Raw genomic sequence first — 26,681 nt, 5'->3', positions numbered from 1 at the left:
GCAAAGTATTGTAAAGATTCACAAACCTCTGAAAAGAAATTCTTCCTCACCTTGGTTTTAGATAGATGCCCACATATTCCAAGGCCATGACTTATTGTTGTGGGTTCTCCCAAGGGAAGAACCATTCCTCAGCATTTGTCCTGTCTAGTTCCAGAAGAAAGTATTTCATGGTTCATGAGGTTATCTCTCATTCTTCTACACTCCAGTAAGCTGAGTCCCAAAATGTATCCTTTCTTTCCATAAACATGAGAAAATCTGCAGATGCTGGAAATCCAAAGCAAAACACACAAAGTGCTGGAGGAACTTAGAAGATCAAACAGCATCTATGGAAAAGAGTAAACAGTCAAAGTTTTGGGCCCAAAACATCGACTCTTTATCTTTTCCATAGATGCTGCCTGACCTGATTTCCTCCAGCATTTTCTGTGTGTTCCTTTCTTTCCATACCTTGACTCATACTAATGACATTGATCCATTTCCAATGAAAGAGCTTTCCTTTAATAAAACAATCAAACTTTTTTATCATACTTTACATGGGGTCTCACAAGCGTTTTTCATATTTGCAGTAAAACTCCCTTATTTGTATACTCCAAACCTTTTGAAATCGTGGACAACATTCCATTAACCTCCCCTATGATCTGCTGCAATTGTATCCTAGCTTGCTGTGTTTCATGCACAAGGACACCAGATGCCTTGTGCTTAGCTCTCGGCATCCTTTCCCTATTTAAAAAATACTTTTTCTTCCTCCTTAAGTGAACAATGTCATATTTTCCTACATTATACTCCCTTTGCCAAGTTTTTGTACACTCACTAAATTATTAATGATAATTAACTAGTTACTATTAAGTCAGTAAGATATTAAGCTGAGAAATTGTTTCAGTAAGATTAAATGACATGTCATAAATGACATAATTATTTAACATGTCATTTAATATCTCACTGAAACAAATTTTCAATTTATACTTTTAACTTAGACTAAACAGCTGGAGAATTTGATGGAAAAGGTCAAGGGGCGCCCTCTTCTTGTCAACAGTAAGTGTGACAGGGCTGTATTTTGGCCATTTTCTTGCTTCTCTACCTCTCACTATCAATGGGTCTGCTCATGTCAGTGGGTTGGGTATAAATTCATAATGGTGTCTGCAGAGGTAGAAACATTGGATAAAGAGAAGGTAATCAAACTGTTGCTGATCTGTTTCTAAAGTTATATCTGCCTTTGCTCTATATCCTTTGTAACACTTATCTAACAACAGTTTATCAATCTCACTCTTGAAAATTTTTGAATTGAATACCAGCATCCTTAATTTTTTTTGGGTTGTGCTTTAGATTCTCATTGCATTTTCTGTGAAGTATTTTGTGACTTCTCTCTTAGAAAATCTAGGTCTAATTTTAAAAATGGACATCTTGTTCGGGACCCCCGTTACTTGAGGAAATAGTTTATCTGTTTCTTGTCTTACAAGTCACTTACAAATTTTATATTTGACATTTGGACTTTTCAAAAATCTCAACTCAAGGGAAATTGAGTTATGCTCACAAAGTTGGACACAATTTAATGCTTTTTGAGTCCTGGTTTCCTTCTGGTGAATTTAATGGTATTTACTCCAAAGTCAATAAAGTTTAGTGTGCAAAGAATTAGAATCCAAATGGTAGCCTGACTGAGGCTTTGTACAAGGGAAGTATCACTTTCCCATTTTAGAATTTCAATCCCTTTAACATAAAGATGTTTTACTTATTTTGATAATATTTTGTAGTGTGCTACAAATTACAGACTTGTGATACCCATATCCCTGTTTTTCACAACTTTATATGAATACTATGCCAGCTAAAAGGAGGCAAGAATTAAAATCTTCAGAAGCTGTGTTTCTTCAGCACTTCAAGGAGATGATAAATAAGAAGAGCTTTTCTCTGGTGTAAGATCAGATGTTAACCAGAGAGACAAACGGGACTACAAACACTAGAATCTGGAACAAAGAACAAACCACTGGAGGAGCTCCTCAGGTCAAGCGACACTGTCGAAGTTTCAGGTCAGAATCTTGCTTCTTGACCCAAAATGTTTTCTTTGCTGCCATAGATGCTGCTTCACCCACTGTGTTCCTCCAGTTTATTTTATTACATGAAAATCATGACTGAGCAATGATATTCCCTTCCCTACTAACTCACTAAATTTGGGTTTCCTGTCCCCAGTCTGTGCCCCTGATTATGATCTTCCTCCCCTCCTAATTTTCCCTAACATTCCTGTTTCCTGATTTCCCTCTACTTTAGCCCAGAAGCACTTCCTACTTCAGCTCAGAGCATACTCTGCCCATCATATCTGGATAGATATGAAAGAGAAAGATAAGAAAAATTGGAAACATTCCTCCAGCAACAATAGCACAATAGTGTAGTGGTTAGCACATCACTTTTACAGTGCCAGCAATCATCAATTGGGGTTCACTGGAGTAGAACAAGGTCTCACTCTTGGAGGAGCATAAGGTGCTAGAGGAAAAGTGGGGAGAAGTCAAGCTGTGAATGGGTGCTCTGGTTGCCCCCCACATTGCAAAGACGTATCGTTATGGTTAGTAAGTTGTGGGCATGCTCTGTTAGTGCTGGAAGCATGGCAATACTTGCAGGCTGCCCGGCACAATCCTTGCTGATTTGATTTGATGCAAAGCCACATTTCTTTGTATGTTTTGATGTTTCAATGTACATGTGACAAATAAAGCTAATCTCTAGTCTATCCATCAAAGCCTTTTCCACTACCCACCCTTAATTGTCAATATCAGGAGAATAGTAAAAGCAGAGGATAACAAGAGTTCAGATGGAGACTAATATTAGTGAAGGAGACAAAAAGTAGATGCCCTATTCCGGAGTTTCCCAACTTGACATCCATAGACCCCTTTCTTAATGATATTGGTCCAAGGCATAAAACAGGTTGGGAACCCATGCTCTGTACTGAGGCTGAAGAAAGTGGACACCTTGGTAAAAATTTCAGAATTTGTTAGATGGTAAGATCAAGAATTTGAAAGAAGAGGTACCAGGAGTATAACAAGGCCTCATTCTTGGAGGAGCATAAGGTGCTAGAGGAAAAGTGGGGAGAAATTAAGCTGGCAGGGCAATACCGACACCACAACAGTTTGGGTGGAGAAGGTACAGTTAAGTAGGGACAAAGATGTCACCAGTACTATGCCAAATTTCTATCAGCCATGATATTATTTCAATCATCAGCAATGGAGTGATGCATAACAAAGGGTTTTCAATGCATTAACAGACACTCAGGCTACGTCCACACTACGCCAGATAACTTTGAAAACAAAGCTTTTTCTCTTCATTTTGACCTTCCGTCCACACTGAAACAGCGTTTTCATCCCCCGAAAACGGAGGTTTTCAAAAACACTCTCCAGAGTAAATGTGAAAACTATTGTTTCGCATTGTAGTGTGGACAGGGTAAATGGAGAGATTCAAAAACGTTGTCATGACAACACCACAACAACAATGCTTTTTCTGCTTCTGCTTGCTACCGCGCAAGCACTGCCGGACGGCTGTTCTTGGTTCTTGGTTCTTGGACCTCCAAAATATTCTGCATGGAATTTAAACTGGAGGTGGCTTTCAAGCTGGTCCCCTCGGTTTCTCTGTTTGCATCCTCTGTTCTTCTGGTCATACCCTCCAGTCTCCCCATCTGCGGTGGTCATACCCTCGATCTCCTGTACCCCGGGGTCTCCAAGCTGGCACTGTCACTGACTGACCACCGCTGTTATAACGCGCAGTCAGTGTGAACAGCATGAGAGTTAAATTGTAAAGTGAGCTTTTTTGACTAGATCCCCTAAATTGATTTGATTGAGTCTATCTTTAAAAATATTAATGTCAGAAATACTGCGCAGGTCTGGCGGCAGAAGATTCCACTCTCTTGGTTCTTGGTTCTTGATCCTCCAAAATATTCTGCATGGAATTTCAACTGGAGGTGGCAGAGGGTGGGCTTAAGAAGGAGATTTTTGAAGAAGAAAAGCTGCCTTAAATTTAATTGGGTTTGGTTGTGTGACTGTGTTAGGATTAAGATTATTCCATGCTTTAATTGTGCGGGGGAAAATGAATTGCTGTACACATCTGACTTGGTAGTTAGTATTTCAAATTGAGTTGAGTGCCCCCTTCTGCTCCTAATAGGTTTGGGTTTGATGTGGAATTGGTAGTCTTTGTCGAGTTGACCATTTAACATTTTGTAATTGTTGATCTTGGGTAGAGGACGGCTTCATGCGTGTGTTGTTTACTTTATTGTCTACGTTAATAGCTTGTTTAGAATTAAACATCTCCACTGCTTTGCTGACTTTGTAGTCGTTTGTAACTTGCAGAAACAGCTTGACTTCATTGTCTGTCTAAACGAAGAAGTCCGGTCCGATTTTCCCAGTTTTCTTTGTATTCCTTGAAGACATTGTTGAAAATTTTCTTTCGCTGTTGTTGTAGGTACTCTAAGTTTTTGACCAATGGAAATAGCACAATGCCGCCACGGAAATGTAAATATGACACCGTTTCCTCTTCGCTTGTTTTCTGTAGATGTATCTGCGCATGCCAGTAGGAGTAGATTCGCCCTAATATCTGTTTTAGTGTGGACAGAGGTATTTTGAAAAATGCCTAGTGTGGATGCCTGTCGTTTTTACTTGAAACCAGCATTTTCAAAATTATCCGGTCTAGTGTGGACGTAGCCTTAGGGGAAAATGGTAACTTTGCAGTGATCGTTTTCATAATAAAGACTTTGTATAATGTTTAGCATAGTCACTATGATCACATACTAGCTTACTAGCAATAGGCTAGAATGTATAAATAGAATAGGACAATTTCTATATTACACTAGAATCTACATTTTTCACTCTTAGATTTTGCAGTTACACATTTAAAAAGTATAGGACGGAAAAACAAGACGTAACTGAAATTAGCTTTAGTAGTTGGCTGCACTGCAGTATACTGATATATATATACTTCTCAGATATTTATTGAACTGATCGTGTTTTTTAAACATTTTCTATCAGGGTATTCTCTTTAATGGCTGTGGCAGACAAAGGTTCCACAAACAATGAGATCCATGATCAATTAATCTGTTTCTATGGGTAGTGTTGGTTTAAAGTAGAATGATGGCGGAAATATAAAGAAGATAATGTTCCTTTTCCAGAAGTATCTCACGGTCTTTAGTATTCACAGATATTCAAGACTTTGAATTTAATCTCTCATTTGAAGGACAATACATCTGATGATGGAGGGCTACCTCAATATCACACAGGACTTTCAGATCAAATTATGATGTAGGTATAAAATGGACAACCTACAATATAGGACAATTGACAAGTGCCCTTGAGCGGATGCACAATTTAATAAAGATCAGATGAAGGCATGTGACCTGGAATATGTCAGCAACAATTATTGCCACTAGAGGGACCTATTAAAAATTAAAATATAGAGAATAATTAGATCACTGACGTTCCTGAGAATGTTTGTGGCAAATTCTTTTCATTGAAGAGCTAGGACGAAAAAAGAGCCCTAATTGTAGAGATTTTTAAAAAATTGAAAAGATTATGCGTTAACTTTAAATAAATTAGGATCAAACAAATATAGTATGTAGTATATGGAACAAGGAAAGATAACAGTAAAGGACTGCATAATTTCTTCCTGGTAAACTATATTTTATAATAGCTTTACATTTGCTTTGACAACATTCTCTAAAATGTTTACCTTGCTGCAGTGACATCCTCTTCCAAGAGCATTGTATAATGGAGTTACAGATCAGAAATTCCTAAATGAGAATTAACTGCTATTGTTTATTTACAACATAATGAAACCTTGCTCTCAGCTGACCAAGGCTGTATAATACCGAAGCTGGGAATCCAACTACATTTGTTTATTAAGTTATCTGGTGAGTAAGGGTATTGCCCTTCTAGTAGCAGGAGTGCGCTGGGAGAGAGACAAGGGACCTTGGAGGAAAAAATCAGCCCAGTTCCCTGTACTTTAATACTGTCAAATGATTACTATTAAAAACTATGTGCATACATGGACCTGATGCATAGATATGCTTATGCTTCAGTAATATAACTTTAGGATGGCTATGGATACATGTTCGCAACGAGGAGAGAAAAAGTTGACAGAATCTGGTTTTGCTAAACAAATTGGGCTTGTTCCAAAAATATGTCAAAGCATTAACTGCACATTAGCTTTCAGTTCCACAGAAGTGGTACTCAAGGAGACATCCAGAATTCCTTTTAATGAATTGCAGTAGTAATTGGTTTTCAAAGAAACAATTAATACTTTGAACGTGTGAAATAGGCTGTTCAAACTTGTAGGCAACCTAGATGGAGCCAACAGTCAGAGTAAAGATTGCCAATTGAATCCTGCTCACACAAAGGAATCTTTTCAAACTGTCCTGCAGTATTTCAACCACTGGTATTGTGGAAACCAGTTATGTATATGGGAAACTGAATTACATTGTAAATTATTAGGGAACATACACACGTGATTGAGTGTAAGATTCCATTATGACTGTACAGATGGATCAAGGAAAATGCTTTCTCAATGCTAACATACCACGAGATAATTAGGCTTAAACATCATTATATCTAGGCCTCAGTGCTTTTGACGATACCACAGATAGCTCTTATACAGTATCTTGCAGCACAAGAGTTAAATGGTTTGCAATTTTATGTTATTCTTTAGTGTTTTTGGTAATCTAGTGTTTAATCACACAAGTAAAACACATTATATTTCAAAACAACTCTGCATTCAGGAGTTATAGCAGCCTTCAAACGTCATCTGCCTAACTGATAAAGTCTCTATAGAACTTCTTGTTTTTATGACATATATACAGTTAACAAAGCCCTTTATCTGAATCTTGAAGAGAATAAAACATGCATGCACTGATTCTGTGGAATTTTATCTTAAGCTATGATATTGATTGAAGATGTGTAAAAATGAAAATAGCAGGAAGACTACCTTAAGTAAATCTTAAACATGAGAAAATCTGCAGTGCTGGAAATTTAAAGCAACACACACAAAATGCCGGAGGAATTCAGCAGGCCAGGCAGCATCTATGGAAAATAGTAAATAGTGGACGGTTCGTGCCAAGACCATTCATCAGCACTGGTGAAGGGTCTTGGCACGAAACAGCGACTGTTTACTCTTTTCCGTAGATGCTGCCTGGCCTGCTGAGTTCCGCCAGCATTTTGTCTGCGTTGCTTAAGTAAATTTTATTCAGGCACAAGTCCTAGAATTTCTTTACAGGCTTTTGCATCTACATCAGCATCCCAATTCATCTCTATTGCCACTGCAAACAGGCAAAACGTGGTGAAAATGGCTATTTTCATGTCTACTTCAATGTCATTGCTGAAGATCATCAAATCAGATCAGAAGCAGGATTTTTCAAAAGGAAAATGTCACACAAAGTCACCAACTCTTTCTCAACAGAATTAATTATCTCCATTATCCAGGTAAATGCAAACAGGACAACATGATTTATTGTTGTAATAATAAAATTGAGCTGGCACAGCACCAGTTTTAACAGCTGCGGCAATGCACAAACCTTGTCTCTCCACTTGCTTCAAGCAAGAGTTGTGAATACAAGATAGGGTGTGAGACAAGATGGCAGGTGAGATACTAAAACAGGATGAATCTACCTTCATAGACAGGGTTCTGAACATATGGTGGTGTTTTAATGGCTACTAAAATTTTTTTTTAAAACTCAAAGGGGAACTGAGAAATTGTGACAGAGAGAATAAAATGCCAGGATCCAAGAGAGAAATAGAACTGGTGGGATTGGAGTGTTCGAGTCAATGAATTGATTGGCCACCATCAGGCATGCTATGCAAGTCCTGCCATCCGTGGATGTCAGGTCATTATATGGGCTTTTGCTTCCACACTGTCTCTGGGGGAGGTTCAGGTTCTAGGCCAGTTAATGTAAGGTGAGGGAGGTGAGATTCTGGATCTCTATTCACTGAAATTCAGAAGAACGAGGGATGACCTTAATGAAATCTACTGAATGTTGAAAGGGATGTGGAGAGAATGTTTTCTATGGTGTGGGAGGCAAAGACCAGAGGACAGAGCCTCAAAATAGAAGGGTGTCCTTTTAGAATGGATACATGAAGAGGAATTTCTTTAGCCAGAGAGTGATGAATTTATGGAATTTGTTGCCAAGGGTGGTTGTGGAGGCCAGGTCATTGGGTGTATTTAAGGCAGAGGCTGATAGATTCTTGATTAGTTGGGGCATGAACGGATACCAGGCGAAGGCAGATGATTGGGGCTGAGGGGGAAAATGGATCATGAAATGGTGGAACAGACTCGACAGGCTAAATGGCCTGACTCTGCCCCTATATCTTATGGTATTATGGATTGGCAGAAAGCTAGGCAAACATGCAGGAAAGGGGGGCAGCACAGTCATAGTGTCGGTGCCTCACAGCTCCTGCGACCCACATTTAATACTGATCTTGCCTGCTGTTTGTGTGGAGTTTGTACATTCTACCTATGGCCACATAAACTTCATCTAGCTGCTATGATTTCCCCACAGATACAAAGACATGCAGATTGGTAGCTTAATTGGCCACTGTAAATTGTCCCAGGTGTGCGGCTAATTGGTAAAATCTGGAGAGAGTTGAATGTGGGAAGAATGAAATGGAATTGCTGTAGGATCAGCATAAGTGGGTACTTGATGGTCAGTGTGGGTTCTGTAGGCCAAAGGTGGCCCTGACCATGGGCTTTTCATAGTGTCCACCAGTTGACCCAAGCCCATTGCCTTATAATCCAGCCCATTGGTAGTGGGGGTACCACTCAGTGATGGCTGTATAACAGCTATCCTACATGAAAAGATATACTGCACAGACAACTTCCACTCCTTAATATGATATTGAACACCAGGACCTTCACATAACATGGCAACAAGAGACCTGTTTGTCACTTTGCTATCAAAATTCATGAATTCTGTTGCCCCGAATGAGACTTAACTCAAAAAATAACATGGTGGGTACATCTTCTTCCGGAAGGACAAACTGGAAGAGGAATGATAACTTCATAGGGAGATATCTCAGTGGCTCTGCCTTTGGGATAGGGTTCCCTCCAGCTCAAAAACAAAAATTTTGGAAGAAACTTGAAGTGGAGTTGGCAGAGACTGAACAATTTTGCAGTTGTCTGTAGATCAGCTCCATTCCAGCAGAAAGCTTGGTGAACTGCAACAAGTAGATTCAAGAAAACAGTGGCAAATGATAGTTTTCTTTGACACCAATCTACAATGAGGTTGAGCTTTTTGTGGACCATTAATTTAGATCTTGACTGGCACACCATCACAGACATATGATATACATTTCTGTGGGCACACAAATTTGGAAAGAATGCTGCAGAGCTTTTTGGATTGATGGAATCAACGATTTGTGTGAGATGTAGAATGACCATGCATTATGGTTGATGTTCCCTGTATTTGTCTTGGAATTGTCTCAGTGAAAATCATCAACAGTGTACCTTTGGGACCTGGAGGTTCCCAACCTAGGGTCTATGGAACCCTCTGTTAATGGCAAGGCTCACTGGCATAAAAAAGATTGAGACCCCCTGCTCTAGGTGAATAGAATCTGCTGAAATTCAAAGAACAATTCTCAAGCCACAAGGAGGATGGGATTTAGAAAGACCATGCAGATGACTTTTGCTTTCACAGACAGAAATATGAAGAAAATTTCAGTATTCTTGAAGTCGACCTTGCACATTCTCATCCTTCCAGACATATGAGGTGAGTTGTGAATTTGTTGTTAAAGTTCCTCACTTCCACATTTTAGAACTTCAGCAAGAATACTTATACCTCTGAGGCCTTATTGATTTTCAGTTGTTTTAGGACATTTTCAAACTCTTGTTGGTTTTGGTTTGTGGTGAGACTGGACTGGAACGGAGTCAAGGGTGCTCAGTCAACAACAGAGTCATGTTTGAGGAATTCTTTGAAGTGCCCCTTCCAAAGGGGGCCAGCAGCTTCTCAGTCCTTAAGGAGTGTGCATTTACTCCTAGATCCCAGCAGTGTGAGCCTTGCACATTTGGACCAGAAATGGCACTATCACCTCCATCATGGGTATAAATAATTTGCGACAGTGTCAGCATTATTTCAACCCAATCTCTGTTCTTTGGGTTAGAGGTTTACTGTTGCTTGGTAAAGTTGTTTCTTTTCACTGGAGGCATAGCGGAGTTTCCAGTGTAGGAAATCCTTGTGTTTGTGGCTAATACCTTCTGCATCTCCTAGTAATTCTCATCAAAACAATCCTAGCATTCTATAGCAGTTTGCTGTGGTCTCAGGTCTCTTTACAGTTTTTGTATTTTAGTGTTCTGTGACTCTATGATTCTAATTCAGCCAATTAAGCAGTTCCAAGGAAGGGCTATTGGCCTGAAATATTCACCATTTTCTCCTCCACTGAAGCCATTTCACTAGCTGAGTTCTCCTAGCATTTCTGTCTTTGTTTCTGATCCCCGTTTCTGGACTTTCATTTGTTTCTGCAACTCTCCAGCTCACTCTAACGTGGAATCAGTAAGCTTTTTAACAATGCACCAACATCAAATCTGAAAGCAACAGGCACGGCATAAAATAATTTCAATCTTGAAAAAAAATCTTTTGTACTAAAAGGGAGGCAGACTGGTCAAACATAAGCTACCAAAAACATTACGATTGGTTTGGTGAAAATTACTGGGAGATCCATTAACTACAAACACAAGGATTTTCTAGGCTGGAAACTCTGCTATTCTTCCAGTGAAAAGAAACAGCTTTACCAAGCAACAGTAAACCCCCCAACCCAAAGAACAGGTTGAAACTGATCTTGACTGAGCGGCCTTGACTCCATTCTGCAGTAATTATCCAGCCCAGTCTCACCAGAAACCAAAGCCAACAAGAGCTTGAAAATATCCTGTGACAACTGAAAAACAAAAAGGCCTCAGAGATGCAAGCATTCTTGCTGAAGTTCTAAAATGTGGAAGTGAGAAACCTTAATAACAAATTCACAACACACCTCGCATATCTGGAAAGATGAAAATGTGTGAGGGTGACCTCAGGAATCCTGACATTTTCATCACACATTGAAGGGGGACAAGTCTGATTGTGATACCTACAGAACGCGTTCACTGCTGTCTGTGAAAGCAAAGAGTCATCTTCATGGTCTTTCTCAATCCCCTCCTCAAGGCCTGAAAATTGCTCCTTGAATTTCAACATAGATTCTATTCACCTAGAGCAGGTGCTCCTAACCCCTTTTTATGCCACGGATACTACCTTTAACTGAGGGGTCTGTGGATCCCAGGTTGGGAACCCTTGACCTAGAGCCACACTAATGATGATTTTCATTGAGAAAATTCCAAAAATGCAGGGAGCAACATTAACCACAATGTATGGTCATTCTACATCTCAGAAAAATTGTTGACATCAACCCCAAGAAGCTGTGCAACATTCTTTCCAAACTTATGTGCCCACAGAAATGTATAGCATATATCTATAATGATGTCAAAATTAAAGTTCAAAGTTTAAAGTAAATTTATTATCAATGTACATATACAGTGGCATGCAAAAGTTTGGGCATCCCTGGTCAAAATTTCTGTGTTACTGTGAATAGCTAAGTGAGTAAAAGATAACCTGATTTCCAAAAGGAATAAAGTTAAAGATGACACATTTCTTTAATATTTTAAGCATGATTACATTTTTATTTCCATCTTTTACAGTTTCAAAATAACAAAAAAGAAAAAGGGCCCGAAGCAAAAGTTTGGGCATCCTGCATGGTCAGTACTTAGTAACACCCCCTTTGGCAAGTATCACAGCTTGTAAATGCTTTCTGTAGCCAGCTAAGAGTCTTTCAATTCTTGTTTCGGGGATTTTCACCCATTCTTCCTTGCAAAAGGCTTCTAGTTCTGTGAGATTCTCGGGCCGTCTTGCATGCACTGCTCTTTTGAGGTCTATCCACAGATTCTCGATGATACTCAGGTCGGGGAACTTTGAGGGCCATGGCAAAACCTTCAGCTTGCGCCTCTTGAGGTAGTCCATTGTGGATTTTGAGGTGTGTTTAGGTTCATTATCCTGTTGTAGAAGCCAACCTCTTTTCATCTTCAGCTTTTTTTTTAAACAGACGATGTGATGTTTGCTTCCAGAATTTGCTGGTATTTAATTCAATTCATTCTTCCCTCTACCACTGAAATGTTCCCCGTGCCACTGGCTGCAACACAAGCCCAAAGCATGATCGAACCACCCCCGTGCTTAACAGTTGGAGAGGAGTTCTTTTCATGAAATTCTGCACCCTTTTTTCTCCAAACATACCTTTGCTCATTGCGGCCAAAAAGTTTTATTTTAACTTCATCAGTCCACAGGACTTGTTTCCAAAATGCATCAGGCTTGTTTAGATGTTCCTTTGCAAACTTCTGACGCTGAATTTTGTGGTGAGGACGCAGAGAAGGTTTTCTTCTGATGACTCTTCCATGAAGGTCATATTTGTGCAGGTGTCGCTGCACAGTAGAACAGTGCACCACCACTCCAGAATCTGCTAAATCTTCCTGAAGGTCTTTTGCAGTCAAACAGGGGTTTTGATTTGCCTTTCTCGAAATCCTATCAGCAGTTCTCTCGGAAAGTTTTCTTGGTCTTCCAGACCTCAACTTGACCTCCACCGTTCCTGTTAATTGCCAATTCTCAATTACATTACGAACTGAGGAAACGGCTACCTGAAAACGCTTTGCTATCTTCTTATAGCCTTCTCCTGCTTTGTGGGCATCCTTTATTTAAATTTTCAGAGTGCTAGGCAGCTGTTTAGAGGAGCACATGGCTTCTGATTGTTGGGACAAGGTTTGAGGAGTCAGGGTATTTATAAAGCTTTGAAATTTGCATCATCTGGCCTTTCCTAATGATGACTGTGAACAAGCCATAGCCCTAACAAGCTAATTAAGGTCTGAGACCTTGGTAAAAGTTATTTGAGAGCTCAAATCTCTTGGGGTGCTCAAACTTTTGCATGGTGCTCCTTTCCTTTTTTCCCCCACTCTAAAATTGTACAAAACAAAAATTATACACTAATCTTGCTTAAAATGTTGAAAAGAATGTTTCATCTTTAACTTTATGACTTTTGGAGATCAGTTCATCTTCTACTCACTTAACTATTCACAGTAACAGAATTTTTGACCGGGGTGCCCTAACTTTTGTATGCCACTGTATGTCATCACATACAACCCTGAGATTTATCTTCTTGCGGGCATACATAGTAAATTCAAGAAATACAGTAGAATCGATTAAAGACTGCATCCAACAAGACGAACAACCAATGTGCAAAAGACAGCAAACTGTGCAAGTGCAAAAGAAAAAAATAAATAAATATCAAGAACATGAGATGAAAAGTTCTTGAAAGTCATAATAACTGTTCCTGAATCTGGTGGTGTGGGTCCTGAGGCTCCTATACCTTCTCCTTGATGGTAACAGTGAGAAGAGAGCATAGCCTGGGTGGCGGGGGTCCTAGATGACGGATGCTGCTTTCCTGTGACAGTGCTCCATGTAGATGTGCTCAATGTTGGGGAGGACTTTACCCATGATGCACTGGGCTATATCAACTATCTTTTGCAGGAATTTCTGTTCAAGGGCATTGTGTTTCCATACCAGGCCGTGGTGCAACCAGTCAATATACTCTCCACCACACATCTACAGAAGTTTGTCAAAGTTTTAGATGTCATGCTGAATCTTTGCAAACTTCTAAAGAAGTAGAGGCGCTGCTTCATAATGACATTTACATGCTGGACCCAGGAAAACTACTCTGAAATGATAACACTGAGGCATTTAAAATTGCTGATCCTCTTCACCTTTGATCCCCTGATGAGGGCACTCATGAACCTACAGTTTCCTCCTCCTGAATTCATTAATTATCTCCTTGGTCTTGCTGACATTGAGTGAAAAGTTGTTGTGGCACTACTCAGTCAGACTTTCAATCACCCTCCTGCATGCCAATTTGCCGCCAACTTTTATTTGGTGATTAACAGTGGAGTTATCAGCAAACTTAAATATGGCACTGAAGCATTACTTAGCCTCACAGTCATAAGTACAAAGTGAGTACAGCAGGGGGTAAACACACAGCCTTGAAATGCACTTGTGCTGATGGAGATTAAGTTCTAAACCAAAAGTCCACAAATAACCCAACCTCATTGGTGTCAAAACTGCATCATTGCCACAGCTTCCTTGGATTTTCCTGCTGTACTTCATCAAGCTTTAAGCTGGAGTCCAGCTAATCTACAGATAAATGCACAATTGTTCAACCTGTGCCAACTCCATTGCAACATTAGTCATCATACTGTCATGAATAGACAACATTTTCATATTTGGAGGCTACTGAAGCATAGGATAAAATGGGGTTTTCAAGACAAGGCTGTGAAAAATGTGGTGCACCTTCCATTTCTCAGCAAAAGTCATTGCCAATGATGAAATATACTGTTGCTTTCAGCACACCAATTTTTAAATATCTGAGGAAAGGATGCTATAAATAGCACAAAGCTTATGGTCTACTGGGCAGCAGTGATCACTGCCTATATGCTTCTAGGTTATGGATTATCTATAGCAAGTACCTTAAAGCACTGGACAGATATTGCAACAATGGGCATGCTATGTTGTTCGTAATCCTGGCATCAGAGATTACTGGAGGAACAGAAAATTGGCTCAAAAATGTTTTGAAAGCCTCCTTGTAAATCCCCATTGGCATGTGGCCATCCCCTACCAAAGACCACTCAAAATGGAGATGAAGTATTCAGAAAGGCACTGACAGCTTGAGTACATTCATCAGGGACATACAGATCCCACTGTAAACAGAAGAAAGAGGACACCATCTCCCAAACTAACTGTATCCCTTGCTTCATCATACCGTATTCCCCAATTATGGCAGAATCTGTGGTTACACAGTGACCTTAAGTCATTTCAAAGCTCATAGAACCAAAGTGGATGAAAATCATCCGGAATCCCAAGGGATTCCTGAAAGATTTATTTAAAATCATTTCTAGCAGTCAGTATCTTCCTTCACTTAACGCTTAGTGTATTGTCATGGATAACTTTATTTTAAACCAGTTAAAGCACAGGAGTCAGTTATATTTACTCAGGTTTTTATCATTGCACTTAGACTAAAAGAGGAACAGATAATATTGGAATTGAACATTAAGTTTGTGAGCTTTGGTAATGACAGGCTTAATTGAAAGGGAGATCTACCATTAAGATATCTCCTCTAGCTCCCCCTCAGATGTTGACGGTCATATGGTACACTCAGTTAGCAATTTATTAGGTACAGCTGCTCATTAATGCAAATAACTAATCAGCCAATCATGTTGCAGAAACTCAGTGCACAAAAGCATGCAGACCTGGTCAAGAGGTTCAGACCAAACATCAGAATGGGGAAGAAATGTGATCTAAGTGACTTTGTGGAATAATTGTTGATGCCACACGGTTTTGTTCAAGTACCTCAGTGCTGATCTCCTGGGAATTTCATGCACAACAGTCTCCAGAGTTTGGAGAGACAGAGAGACAGAGAGACAGAGAGACAGAGAGACAGAGAGACAGAGAGACAGAGAGACAGAGAGACAGAGAGACAGACAAAAAAGATCCAGTGAGCAACAGTTCTGTGAGCAAAACCACCTTGTTAAAAAGAGAGGTCAGAGAAGAATGGCAAAACTGGTTCAAGCAGACAGGAAGGCAACATTAACTCAAACAGCCAAACATTACAGCAGTGATTTGCAGAAGAGCACTTCTAATTGCAGAACATGTCAAACCTTGAAGCGGATGGGCTACAACAGCAGAAGACCATGAAAATACACTCAGTGGTCATTCAGAGTACATTTCCAGCACTAGCTTTTAGGATCCTTCTAATTTGTTTTTCTTTATCTGCAAACAGGAGCTCCTCTCCTGCTGGGAATGAGGGCACTGCAAATACTCTGCAGGGAGCAAGTGCACACGCAATATTTTGATTGGTTTGGTTTTGGTTAAGAGATAAATTTAGCTCAATCATTATCAAGTAACTGCTGCTGGCAGGTTTTGAGCTGAGAGTATTTACTTCCAGTTTTCCTTATTTTCATGGGCATATACTGGAGCTTGAATCACATCCCTTTGAGGGAAGATCTATGAGGCTCATTGGTGCTATACTCTGGATCAGTGTAAATTGTCAGTATTAAATGTATGACTATTACAAACAAGCTGTCAAGTGTATTGATTTAAAGGATGAACTCAACATCTTTTCTAATACTTATTTTATTTCCATTGTTATCAGGCAATGATAGGATAGCATGCAGGAATTGCTACTTACACTCTTCCATCTAGCCCAAGGATCACTAACATTGTCCTCTTAACAATGGCATCTCTCAGTAACTCTTTGCAAGTTACAGACATCTTAAATGCTAGATATTTATCCAGTGGATATTGAGTTCCAGGTTCAATACTCTGTGGGTCCTTTACTTGGGCATCAAAAATGGCAGTTTCTTTCCTTTTTTTAAAAACTTACCTTCCCCTTAAAATCAATCTCTTAACTCTTGCTTTATGGGACTGAATATCGTACTACATTTAATCCAATGGTTTGAACAAGGGTTAGCCTCAGCACAGTGGTGTAGTGGTTAGCATACGCTTTACAGTGCAGGTGACCCAGGTTCATTTCCCACTGCTGGTTGTAAAGAGTTTGTACATTCTCCCCTTGACCGTGTGGATTTCCTCTGGGTGCTCTGGTTTCTTCCTACAGTCCAAAGGTGTACCAGTTGGTAGGTTAATTGGTCATTATAAATTGTCCTGTGGAGAGGCTATGATTAAATTGGGGGACCGCTGGGCAGCATGGCTCGAGGGGCCTATTCCACTTTGTATGCCAATATATAAATAAATAAAATTACTTTACGATTTAAAATGAGAGATTCTGGTCTATTTTCTTATTATTTATCCTTAAGTTTTAATCTTATTATTTATCTAATGAGTAATTTCACTTGTTCAATGTGTTTAATTGTAAGAGTAGTTTGTGGCAGAAACAAGTTGAGAGTTATAAAAATCATCAGTGACATGAAAAGTGGCAAATAGCTCCCCCTCACCTGGTTTCACCTATCACCTGCCAATTTGCACCTCTTCCTCTCCCCCGACCTTTGTATTCTGGTTTCTGGCCCCTTCCTTTCCAGTTCTAATGAAGGATCTTGGGCTGAAATATCAACTGTGTATTCCCCTCCATAAATGCTGTCTGACCTGTTGAGTTCTGCCACCACTATGTGTGTGTTGCTCAAGCTTTCCAGCTTCTGCAGAATCTCTTGTATTTATAAGTTACCTAGAGCAGAAATAAACTTCCTCAGCCAATAACACTAAGGTTTTTGGTACTGATTCCAATGAACTTTATTGGTTAGTTACCCACATTGTCTCATGCTCATATACAGTCATCTCTAACTGTCAATACATTGAAGGAAGAATGGGGTTATGGAGAAAAAATAAAATTTCATGAGTTTTGATAAATATTTATGCTGACCATACAAAACAGTAGTTCAACTGCCTTTCTTTATCTACAGGGATTCTGAAAGCTTTTGATAAAAGATTCATTTCTTAGCTCATAGGTTAGGTGCTCAGAGATCAGAGGCTATAAATGAGACTTATGTGAGATTCAATGTAGTGAACCAGGCTGATTTAAAAAACAGTAATGGGTAACTTGGCACTCCCATACTACTATTTGATCCTATTGGGAGCAAGGATGGAAAATCAGGCTACCGTTGTTAAAGAACCATCACTAACTCGCAGCCCTTGTGACAGCAAGTTCACTGCTGGGTGTAACGGACTGATGAATTATCCTCAAGATCAAGAGGCAGTCATATAAAAATATCAGGATCTACCAGTTTGACTTAAAGCACTAAAATAAACATTTTTTTAAAAACCCAAAGCAATAAGGATGCTTTCAAAAATATATCAATCCCATTGGCACTAAGTTACCCTGACATAAATTTAAACTATTTCTCAGTCAAACTTTTTTCCCCATTCTTCCAAGGTTTCACATGAACAATTAACTAGATTTCTTGTTTCTCCTTCCCTAAGCTTCTCCCTATTCTCAGGCTTGACTATTCTGCATAGTCCTCTACCCGCTGTAAAACGTTTGGAGGTGAGGCACATGAAGGTCTCTATATTCATCCAACTTGCTTTCTGAAGGTGTCCAAGAGTCATTAGAACACAGAGTGAAAGGGCTTTTAAGTATGTATCAAGGAACATGCTAATTAGCCAGAAAAGAGAATAAAAAAGGACACGAGAGAAAGGCATGAAAATGGAATTTGAGTTACGTATTATGAGTCATTTGAAGAGCTAGCACTAATGTGCATTATAGGCTGATCAACTTCCATCTGTGGTTTCAAGGATTACATGCCATTGTGTCACTAATTCAGAATAGTCCCCAATGCATCATTTGCATGTGATGCAGAACAAAGCATCCCCTAAAGGACAATAATGTCTGACTACAAGTGGTATGCAGCATGTTTTGAGTTTATCGAAACATATCCAACTTCTAACTTATTATGACCTTACACTAGGATGAAATTAAACTGGAAAAAGACATTCACTAAGTTCAATATTTATCATACGTGGTATCTAATGTTCTCCTGTAGACAGGCTGCATTGATTCTTTTTAGATGATTCAAGACAGGCAAGAAAAATAGAAGAACTAGTAAAACTGAAGAAAATTTTGTCCAGAGCAACAAACAATCTGCTGGGGGAGCTCAGTGGGAGAAGCAACATCTGTAGGGAAAAAATGAATTGTCAATGGTTCGGGTTGAAACCCTCAGTTTTCTCTCCTTTAGAATTGTTCTTTATTTTCAGCTAATTAGTCTTTGGTTAAATTTCTAGTACTAGTAATTTTAGTTCCTAGTGCCAGAAAAATATATCTACATACCACTTCTTAGAAAATGTATGGTTGGAGAAACATGTCTTTGAAACTTTTAAAAAATTCTACAGGGCTTGTGGTTAAATCTATTTATTAAAATTAACTTATATAGGAAATATGTTTATATAGCTTATATAGCTGTACTTGTAGATGCTATTAACCAAGCTCATTAGACAATGATTTCATATATTGAAGAATATAAGAGTATCAAGATTTTGTTCAAATGTTATGACATCAGAGCCAATCCATTCATTAAGTGCTCTTTGGGGATAATTTGAAAATCTGAAGGAAGGAATCTTTAGGCAAGCAAAGGATTGAGTTTTCAAGGTCCAACAAAAGCAAGTTACAGGAGAAGAAATGATAGGTCCTGATTTCAATGAAGTTGAATGCAAGGAAGGAGGCAGTGTACGCAGTGCTGAATTTGCAACTTTGAAGGAACACAAGCAGGTAGGTCAGAACAGTGATAAACAAAAGCAGTGCTGGTAAAGCATAGACAATGATAAAATGACAGAAAAACCACATAGGAACTAGTCTTTTTAAACAAATTGGAACATATCTATTATATGATCCCCAAAGTTAGCCCAGCAGATTTGACGGAATCCAATAGGAATTTGAGTCAAGGACATAGCAGCACTAGAAGGCTGCGTGACTTGGACCAGGATTACTAAAAAAAAATCCTTGAGATTGGAGACAAAATAGGTCAAAATAATAACATTAATCTCAGTCATGGAGTTATCTAATTACCTAGCAACAAAGCTAAATGAAATTGAAAACAGCATCAAACTATTTTTCTACAAATCAGCAAGTAGGTACAGATCTCAACATAAATATATGTTTCAAAAATAAAAGGAATTTCAAAAGAGGTAAATTTATAGCCACCTACCGTGGTGCAGTGCTGGGCTGCGTCACTTATGTAAAGCATTTTAGTATTCCCGGATTGTATGTGCAGCTGGGATTGTTCCCACCTCAGGTGTCATCAGGGAGAGAGAGGAGGGATCTTTTTCTCTGACTTACACAAACATAGTGCAGGATCTATAGCACACTTCACTCACATTTACTAACCAAGTCTTGGGGACAATGGAACGGTGAAACACATTGGGACAGCTTCTGTTGCTTTTCCATCTCTTCCTATCTTCCTTTTTCTCTGCCTCTTTCTCAACCCTCTCTCTTGACTGCATCTAACAACAAAACTTGGACCTCCCCTCTATTCCTCATGACTATTCAATTAACCACAAGGCAGGCCTAGACTTGCCCAGCGATGTTTGAGACTATACCATTTCAGATATGCGGTTACAGAGGGGCTTCATTAATTAAAAAGGGAATAGTTTACCTGCAGTGCTTATTAATGTTTCCTTTTTTAAACATTCAATTTTAACTACTACCAAATTCACCAATTAGTTTATACATTCTGAAATTCAGCTTGCATTTCAAGTCCATTTGGATATTGGAAAGTCTGAACCTACTGTGTTCAACCCTCACCTTGAATATCATTCTCTAGCTGCAGATGTCACCTGAGCTCTTGACATCCTAATCGCAATACTTTCATTTCCATAATATCACTTGCCTTTCAGTGGTGGCTGGAAACCTATGTATCCGGACCTGACAATTACAAAAGTCCACTGGCTGGCCTCCACAAAACAAAATTCCTCCAAACTTTGTTGCTTGAATACTAATTTGCACCAATTGCCAATCAACTATCATGCCCATACTTGTGACTATAAACATGGTGGTTTGATTTGTTTTATGCTCTTGTCTAAAGTCTTTCCATGGCCTCACCCCACTGTACTTGATTTCTGCACTTTTCCACTTTGGGCCTGCTGGCTATTGCCTGTTATTAGCAGCTGTGCCTTCAAGTACCCAGGTCAGAAGTTTTGAATTCCTTCTCTAAATCTCCTTCTCTTATACAAAGCTTGGGTAATCTGACCTACGGTCTCCCTCTCTGGCTTACTGTAAACTAGCATCTAATTATGCACTTTGTGAAGTTTCTCGCAAGATTTTTACCTATATTATTAGAACCCATTAAGTGAAAAATGTTGTTATTGTTGGAATAAAAGTTTCACTGTGGTCTATAACAAACTAAAGTTAATGTATATGCATACATTATCCTTTTTTAAAATGTAAAATACTGCCTGATGGATCATAGGTTTACTAATTTTGATTAAATTTGATTAAACTTGTTAAAATTATTTAATACTTGTTTTACGGAAACGACTACTATAAACCTCTACCAACACTTCTATTCTTTTTATGTTAATGATTCTCCAGATTTATTTATTTGTTTATTTATTTATTGAGATACATTGTGGAATGAGCCCTTCCAGCCGTGCCACCCAGCACCCCCTCACCCCCGATTCAACCCTAGCCTAATCACAGGACAATTTACAATGACCAATTAACCTACCAACTGAGACGTCTTTGGACAGTGGGAGGAAAACAAAGCACCCGGAGGAAACCCACACGGTTACAGGAAGAATGTACAAACCCCTTACTGGCAGTGATTGGAATTGAACCTAGGTCACTGGTACTGTAAGGCATTGTGCTAACCACTACACTACTATGTCGCATCATCACCTGTTTTACGTGTTGTAGACTATTACCTATAACACATAAAACATGAGAGGTCTAAATCCTTCAAGCACCACACACATTTCCTGTCATACTCAAGCCATCATATCTTAGATTTTAGCAAATTATCTTGCTGAAGTCAAATGTCACACTTCAAAACATCTGACCTGATGACAGAAATAACAGATAACCAAACCACATATTTCAGAAACGAAGGCGTTTGAACAGATCGTGTGTTTCAAAACAGGGCTGAAAGTTTTGAGCAGTCATAATTGCCATGCCCGAGCTCAAAATATCAGATGCTTATACAAATACTAGGATAGGTTACTTAGACCACTTTTCCCAGGGGATATTTTACGCATCTGTAGAATGGTGGAATAGCCAATAGAATTGTGGTAAAAAACCTCTGAACATAAAAGAGGCAGAGTTCTTTTTTTTTAAAAAGGAAGCTACTACAAGCTGCAGAAAAACAAATAAAATCAGAAAATGACAGAAAGAACTGGCATCCTAACTAACAGATTACATTTTTAGTGAAATCACATTTCTTACCAAAATAAGTGATGAGTGAAATGGTGATAAATGTATTGGAAGAAATACTGACTCTTATTTGAAAAATCTAGGGGATTATTTGTATGCATGTCAGTAGATACCAGAGTCCAATTTTGATATTTTATCCATATTATGGTATTGTTTACAATACAGTTGATTCTGGTTAATTGGGACACATGAAGACCAGTTCATCTTGGCTCAGTTAACGGCTGCCCCAATTAGCTAAAGTTTCATGGAAATTGTTAAAAAGGTATAAGAAAGACAAACTACTGTTTAACTGAGTAATAAATTATGCATTTAAATGAAATACAGAACAAATTAGAATACTATCAATAATACTACACAACTGTTCTGAACAGATAACGATGGAGGAAGTCAATCATTGTGCACTGCCCTGTTCTTTTGATTGTAAATAAGCAAAATCAGTAGAAACACTAGTGCAGATAATGGACTAGCTTCATACAATACTTTTAACAATTGCATCCTCCAAATCTTCATTTTTATTTTAACATCCAAGATGATTGTCAATAACATCAAATTCTTCATAGATCCTAACATGCTGAAGTAGTGAAATTGATTTATTTTCATTCCCGGCTTTTTCTGGCACCTCCAAGCCTCTGTCAATGACTTTGTCTGAAACCATAATGAGCAAAACAGTTCTGGATTGTCTTGCTGCTTATTTCTCACCAACCATCAGTGACAAAAATCACTGCTTTTTGAACACAAACATATGCAACTGAAATTATTTAAAAACTGTTCACTCTAAGCATGGTACAGTGTCTAATGGCCACTGCAAGTGCACACAACTGGTGCTAGTTAGAAACTATTCAGCAACAGTCTCTTCTCCCAATTAAGTGGCATAGTGTCTCAAATAAATGAATTGAACTCCACCTACTTTCTCAATTAGTTTTTTGTTCTTTAAGAGTTCTACCAAATAAATGGCTGCCCTGATTATCAATGGCCTAATTAACTTAAATCAACTGATTATGCATCTCCTTGAATTATTTGTTGATATCCACAAACAGATTAGTTTTATAAACTTGTGACAAAAATGATACCAAGCCAAAATTCCCAGAATTTAGCTAAAATCATACAAGTTCCATTCTCAGATTCTCACCAGTTTCTCTGACTGAAATCACCATAATTACAATGTAATTCCCTGCCCAGTATGGAAAAACATCCCAAGTTAAATTCCCCCAGATTTCTGCAAGAGCAGGCTAATGGAGTAATCATATTACCTGGGTGCCCCAACCTGGTGAGAAGAAATGTTTACATTCCTGCTGAAAATGAAACCCATACATTAAAGGGCCAATACTTTGATCATGTATTTGAAGAGAGCAAGGGTTAAAGTAGTAGCTTTTCTAATTTCTAACTACACTTTGTTCAGGTTTCATAGTCCACCCAAATTGTGAGTTAGTCAATGTCCTTAAGAACCAAGTTTCAACTGACGTAGTTCTTTAAGATAAAAATAACACGGACAATCACTGTTTTGGGTGTTACAAAATGAATATTTAGATGAGGTTGTTTATGGCCACTGAATTCCACCCAGCAAGAACTACAGTATTTAGGAAAGGAGACTATAAAAATTAAGCAAACAAAATTATTTCAGTTGAAAGCACTCAGACAAGCACTATGTTTCTCTTTCCACAGATACGGTCAGCCCTTATGAATGTTTCCAGAATTTTTGTCCACATTTCCTGTTTCTAGCATCTACAATTTTTTTCCAATTTCAAAAACATTTTACACCATGTAATGAAGAAAGATGCTGATGTGAGATTTCATACCAATGAACTACAAATACTCTTGGAAAGTCTCCACGTGCACAGGTAAATTTTAGCCTGTATAGCCTAAAATTTAAGTCGCTAAGAAACCATTAATTCTTTAACCCTACCCCAATTTTCCTTGGCATTAATTGTTCAATTATAAACAATGAAATTTTAGATCAGAGATTTTCTTCTGCTGACAGCTACTGTCCCACAGGATTGGGAGGGGTCACATCTGATTACTAAGGCACCTTATAATGTTAAGTTTTGCTGCTGCTTCCAGTTTACACAATATTGATCAAACTTAAATTTGTACATTATTAGATCCAGAAGGTCGTGGTTGATTTCTTTTGCAAAGTTTCAATGGGGGTTGTGGCAAAAGAAACTCAGCTTCACAAGTTCAATCCCAGATGATGACGATGTTCATAATTTATAGCAAAAGAAAATATAAAAGGGCAGAAATAGTCAAAGAATGAATTTGCATTTATATGGTGCTTTCAATCACTGCAGGACATCACGTTTTATAGCCACTAATTATATTTGATGTACAATCACTACTGTGATGTAAAAACATAGCTGATGATATCTGGATGGCATGACCCCTATAAACAGCAACATAAACTCATTTTTTATGAGGCTGGTTTGAGGAACAAACTTTGGTTCACTCTGAGGTTTGTTAACCAATCCACTGTTTGAGGAAAGGGAGTTTACCTTAAATATGGCACTGAAAGTTTACAGTGTTTTGCAGAGTTAAATCAGATGAAACAGTCATATCTTGTTGGATACTCAGACCACATGTGTAAAAGGCACCAATGACCATGACCTGTTCAGATTTCCCCACAGTGTGTCTTGAACGGGTGGCTTCACTGCTGGTTTGCAAATTCAAGATTTTCCTGATTTTTCCTTCTTCCATCTAGATTCCTAGAGTGGCACAGTAATGTAGAAGTTGGCAGCGATCTCAAGCAGTATGTACGTTATCCCAGTGACCATGTGGAGTTCCTCCAGATGCTCTGATTTCCTTCCATCTTCTAAAGACGTATAGGTCAGAGTCAGTAAGTTATGGGCCTGCTATGTTCATGGCAGAAGCACGGCCACACTTGCAGGCTGCCCCCTGCACACCCTCAGACTGCATTGGGCATTGATGCAAACAATACATTTTACTGTGCGTTTCGATATTTTATGTACATGTGATAAATAAAGCTAATCTTTAATATAATTCAGACAATGGTAGTAGAATGCTTTCAAGCGTGTATAAGGGTTTGTCAAATCTTAAAACACATTCAACTTCATACATTAAAACATAATGGGAGAAGGAAGGAGGGATAATAATATCTGAGGAAGACTGGACAATAATATGGAGATAACACACATCAAAGTTGCTGGTGAACGCAGCAGGCCAGGCAGCATCTCTAGGAAGAGGTACCGTTGACGTATCGGGCCGAGACCCTTCGTCAGGACTAACTGAAAGAAGAGCTAGTAAGAGATTTGAAAGTGGGAGGGGGAGGGGGAGATCCAAAATGATAGGAGAAGACAGGAGGGGAAGGGATGGAGCCAAGAGCTGGACAGTTGATTGGCAAAAGGGATATGAGAGGATCATGGGACAGGAGGCCCAGGGAGAAAGAAAAGGGGGAGGGGGGAAAACCCAGAGGATGGGCAAGGGGTATAGTGAGAGGGACAGTGGAAGAAAAAGGAGAGGGAGAAAAAGAATGTGTGTATATAAATAAATAACAGATGGGGTACGAGGGGGAAGTGGGGCATTAGCGGAAGTTAGAGAAGTCAATGTTCATGTCATCAGGTTGGAGGCTACCCAGACGGAATATAAGATGTTATTCCTCCAACCTGAGTGTGGCTTCATCTTTACAGTAGAGGAGGCCATGGATAGACATATCAGAATGCGAATGGGATGTGGAATTAAAATGTGTGGCCACTGGGAGATCCTGCTTTCTCTGGCGGACAGAGAGTAGGTGTTCAGCGAAACGATCTCCCAGCCTGCGTCGGGTCTCACCAATATATAGATAGATAGATATACTTTATTGATCCCGAGGGAAATTGGGTTTCGTTACAGCTGCACCAAGAATAGAGCATAAATATAGCAATACAAAAACCACAAACAATCAAACAACAAAATGCAAACTATGCCAAATGGAAAAAAGTCCAGGACCAGTCTATTGGCTCAGGGAGAAAGCCACATCGGGAGCACCGGACACAGTACATCACCCCAGCCGACTCACAGGTGAGGTGTCGCCTCACCTGGAAGGACTGTCCTCCCAGTCTGTGTCGGGTCTTGCCAATATATAGAAGGCCACATCGGGAACACCGGACGCAGTATATCACAGTATCACAATAATATGGAGGTGTCAATGGAAGTGTACCAGTTCACAGAAATGGAGGGAGTTTGGGTGGAAAAACTTGATAAGATATTTTATTACACCCCCTCAGAAATCTTATTATGATAGTAACCCCCGTCTGCTGGAGAAATTGTGGAAATCAAAATGCAAACCATTATCATATTTTCTGGGAATGCCTCGTTATCAAAGACTATTGGAGTGGGATACATAATGCCCTACAAGACATCTTTAAATATGAAATACCCTTAGAGAGTAAGACCATATATTTTGGGTTTATACCTCAAGGATGGTTGAAAAGAGATAAATATTTAATTAATGTACTTCTGGTGGCTGGTAAAAAGACCCTGACCAGGAAATGGTTATCACAGGAGAGCCCAACTATAAATGTATGGATGGAAATTACAATGGACATTTACAAAATGGAGAAGATAACAGCATCTGTTAATCATAAGTTGGAACAATTTTATTCATACTGGAAAAAATGGTTTAACTACATAACACCTCATAGGCCTGATTTTATTCTCACACGTCAATGAGTATGTTGTAAAAAAAAATCACTCCCTACTCTGTACATAGTTCTCTTCTTTCGATTGTTCTTTCTTCCCTCTCCTTTCTATAAGTGTATACCTCAG

The 26,681-nt window shown here is 39.0% G+C and overlaps 1 protein-coding gene and 1 long non-coding RNA gene across 4 annotated transcripts in view; one reads left to right on the top strand and one right to left on the bottom strand.

Annotated features, from left to right (window-relative positions):
* Window positions 1–26,681, bottom strand: part of tp73 (tumor protein p73) — a 130,966-nt gene that overhangs the window by 90,793 nt on the left and 13,492 nt on the right. The window contains exon 1 of one of the 3 annotated variants that reach the window (XM_063032889.1): window positions 19,708–19,953. The exons of the other annotated variants lie outside the window; for them this stretch is intronic. Coding sequence (XP_062888959.1) covers window positions 19,708–19,746 — 39 coding nt within the window. The 5' untranslated portion in view covers window positions 19,747–19,953. Of the gene's footprint in view, window positions 1–19,707; window positions 19,954–26,681 lie in introns of those variants that run through there. 3 annotated transcript variants of the gene reach the window in all.
* Window positions 1,951–24,874, top strand: LOC134337698 (uncharacterized). The gene is made up of 3 exons (XR_010016046.1): window positions 1,951–2,018; window positions 23,589–23,764; window positions 24,619–24,874. It is a non-coding gene; the product is annotated as an uncharacterized LOC134337698 (long non-coding RNA).

This window comes from Mobula hypostoma, chromosome 25 (assembly GCF_963921235.1).
Source record: "Mobula hypostoma chromosome 25, sMobHyp1.1, whole genome shotgun sequence".
NCBI lineage: Eukaryota > Metazoa > Chordata > Chondrichthyes > Myliobatiformes > Myliobatidae > Mobula > Mobula hypostoma.
Note: the sequence above shows the minus strand (reverse complement) of the source record. Positions and strands in the feature narration are given on the sequence as shown.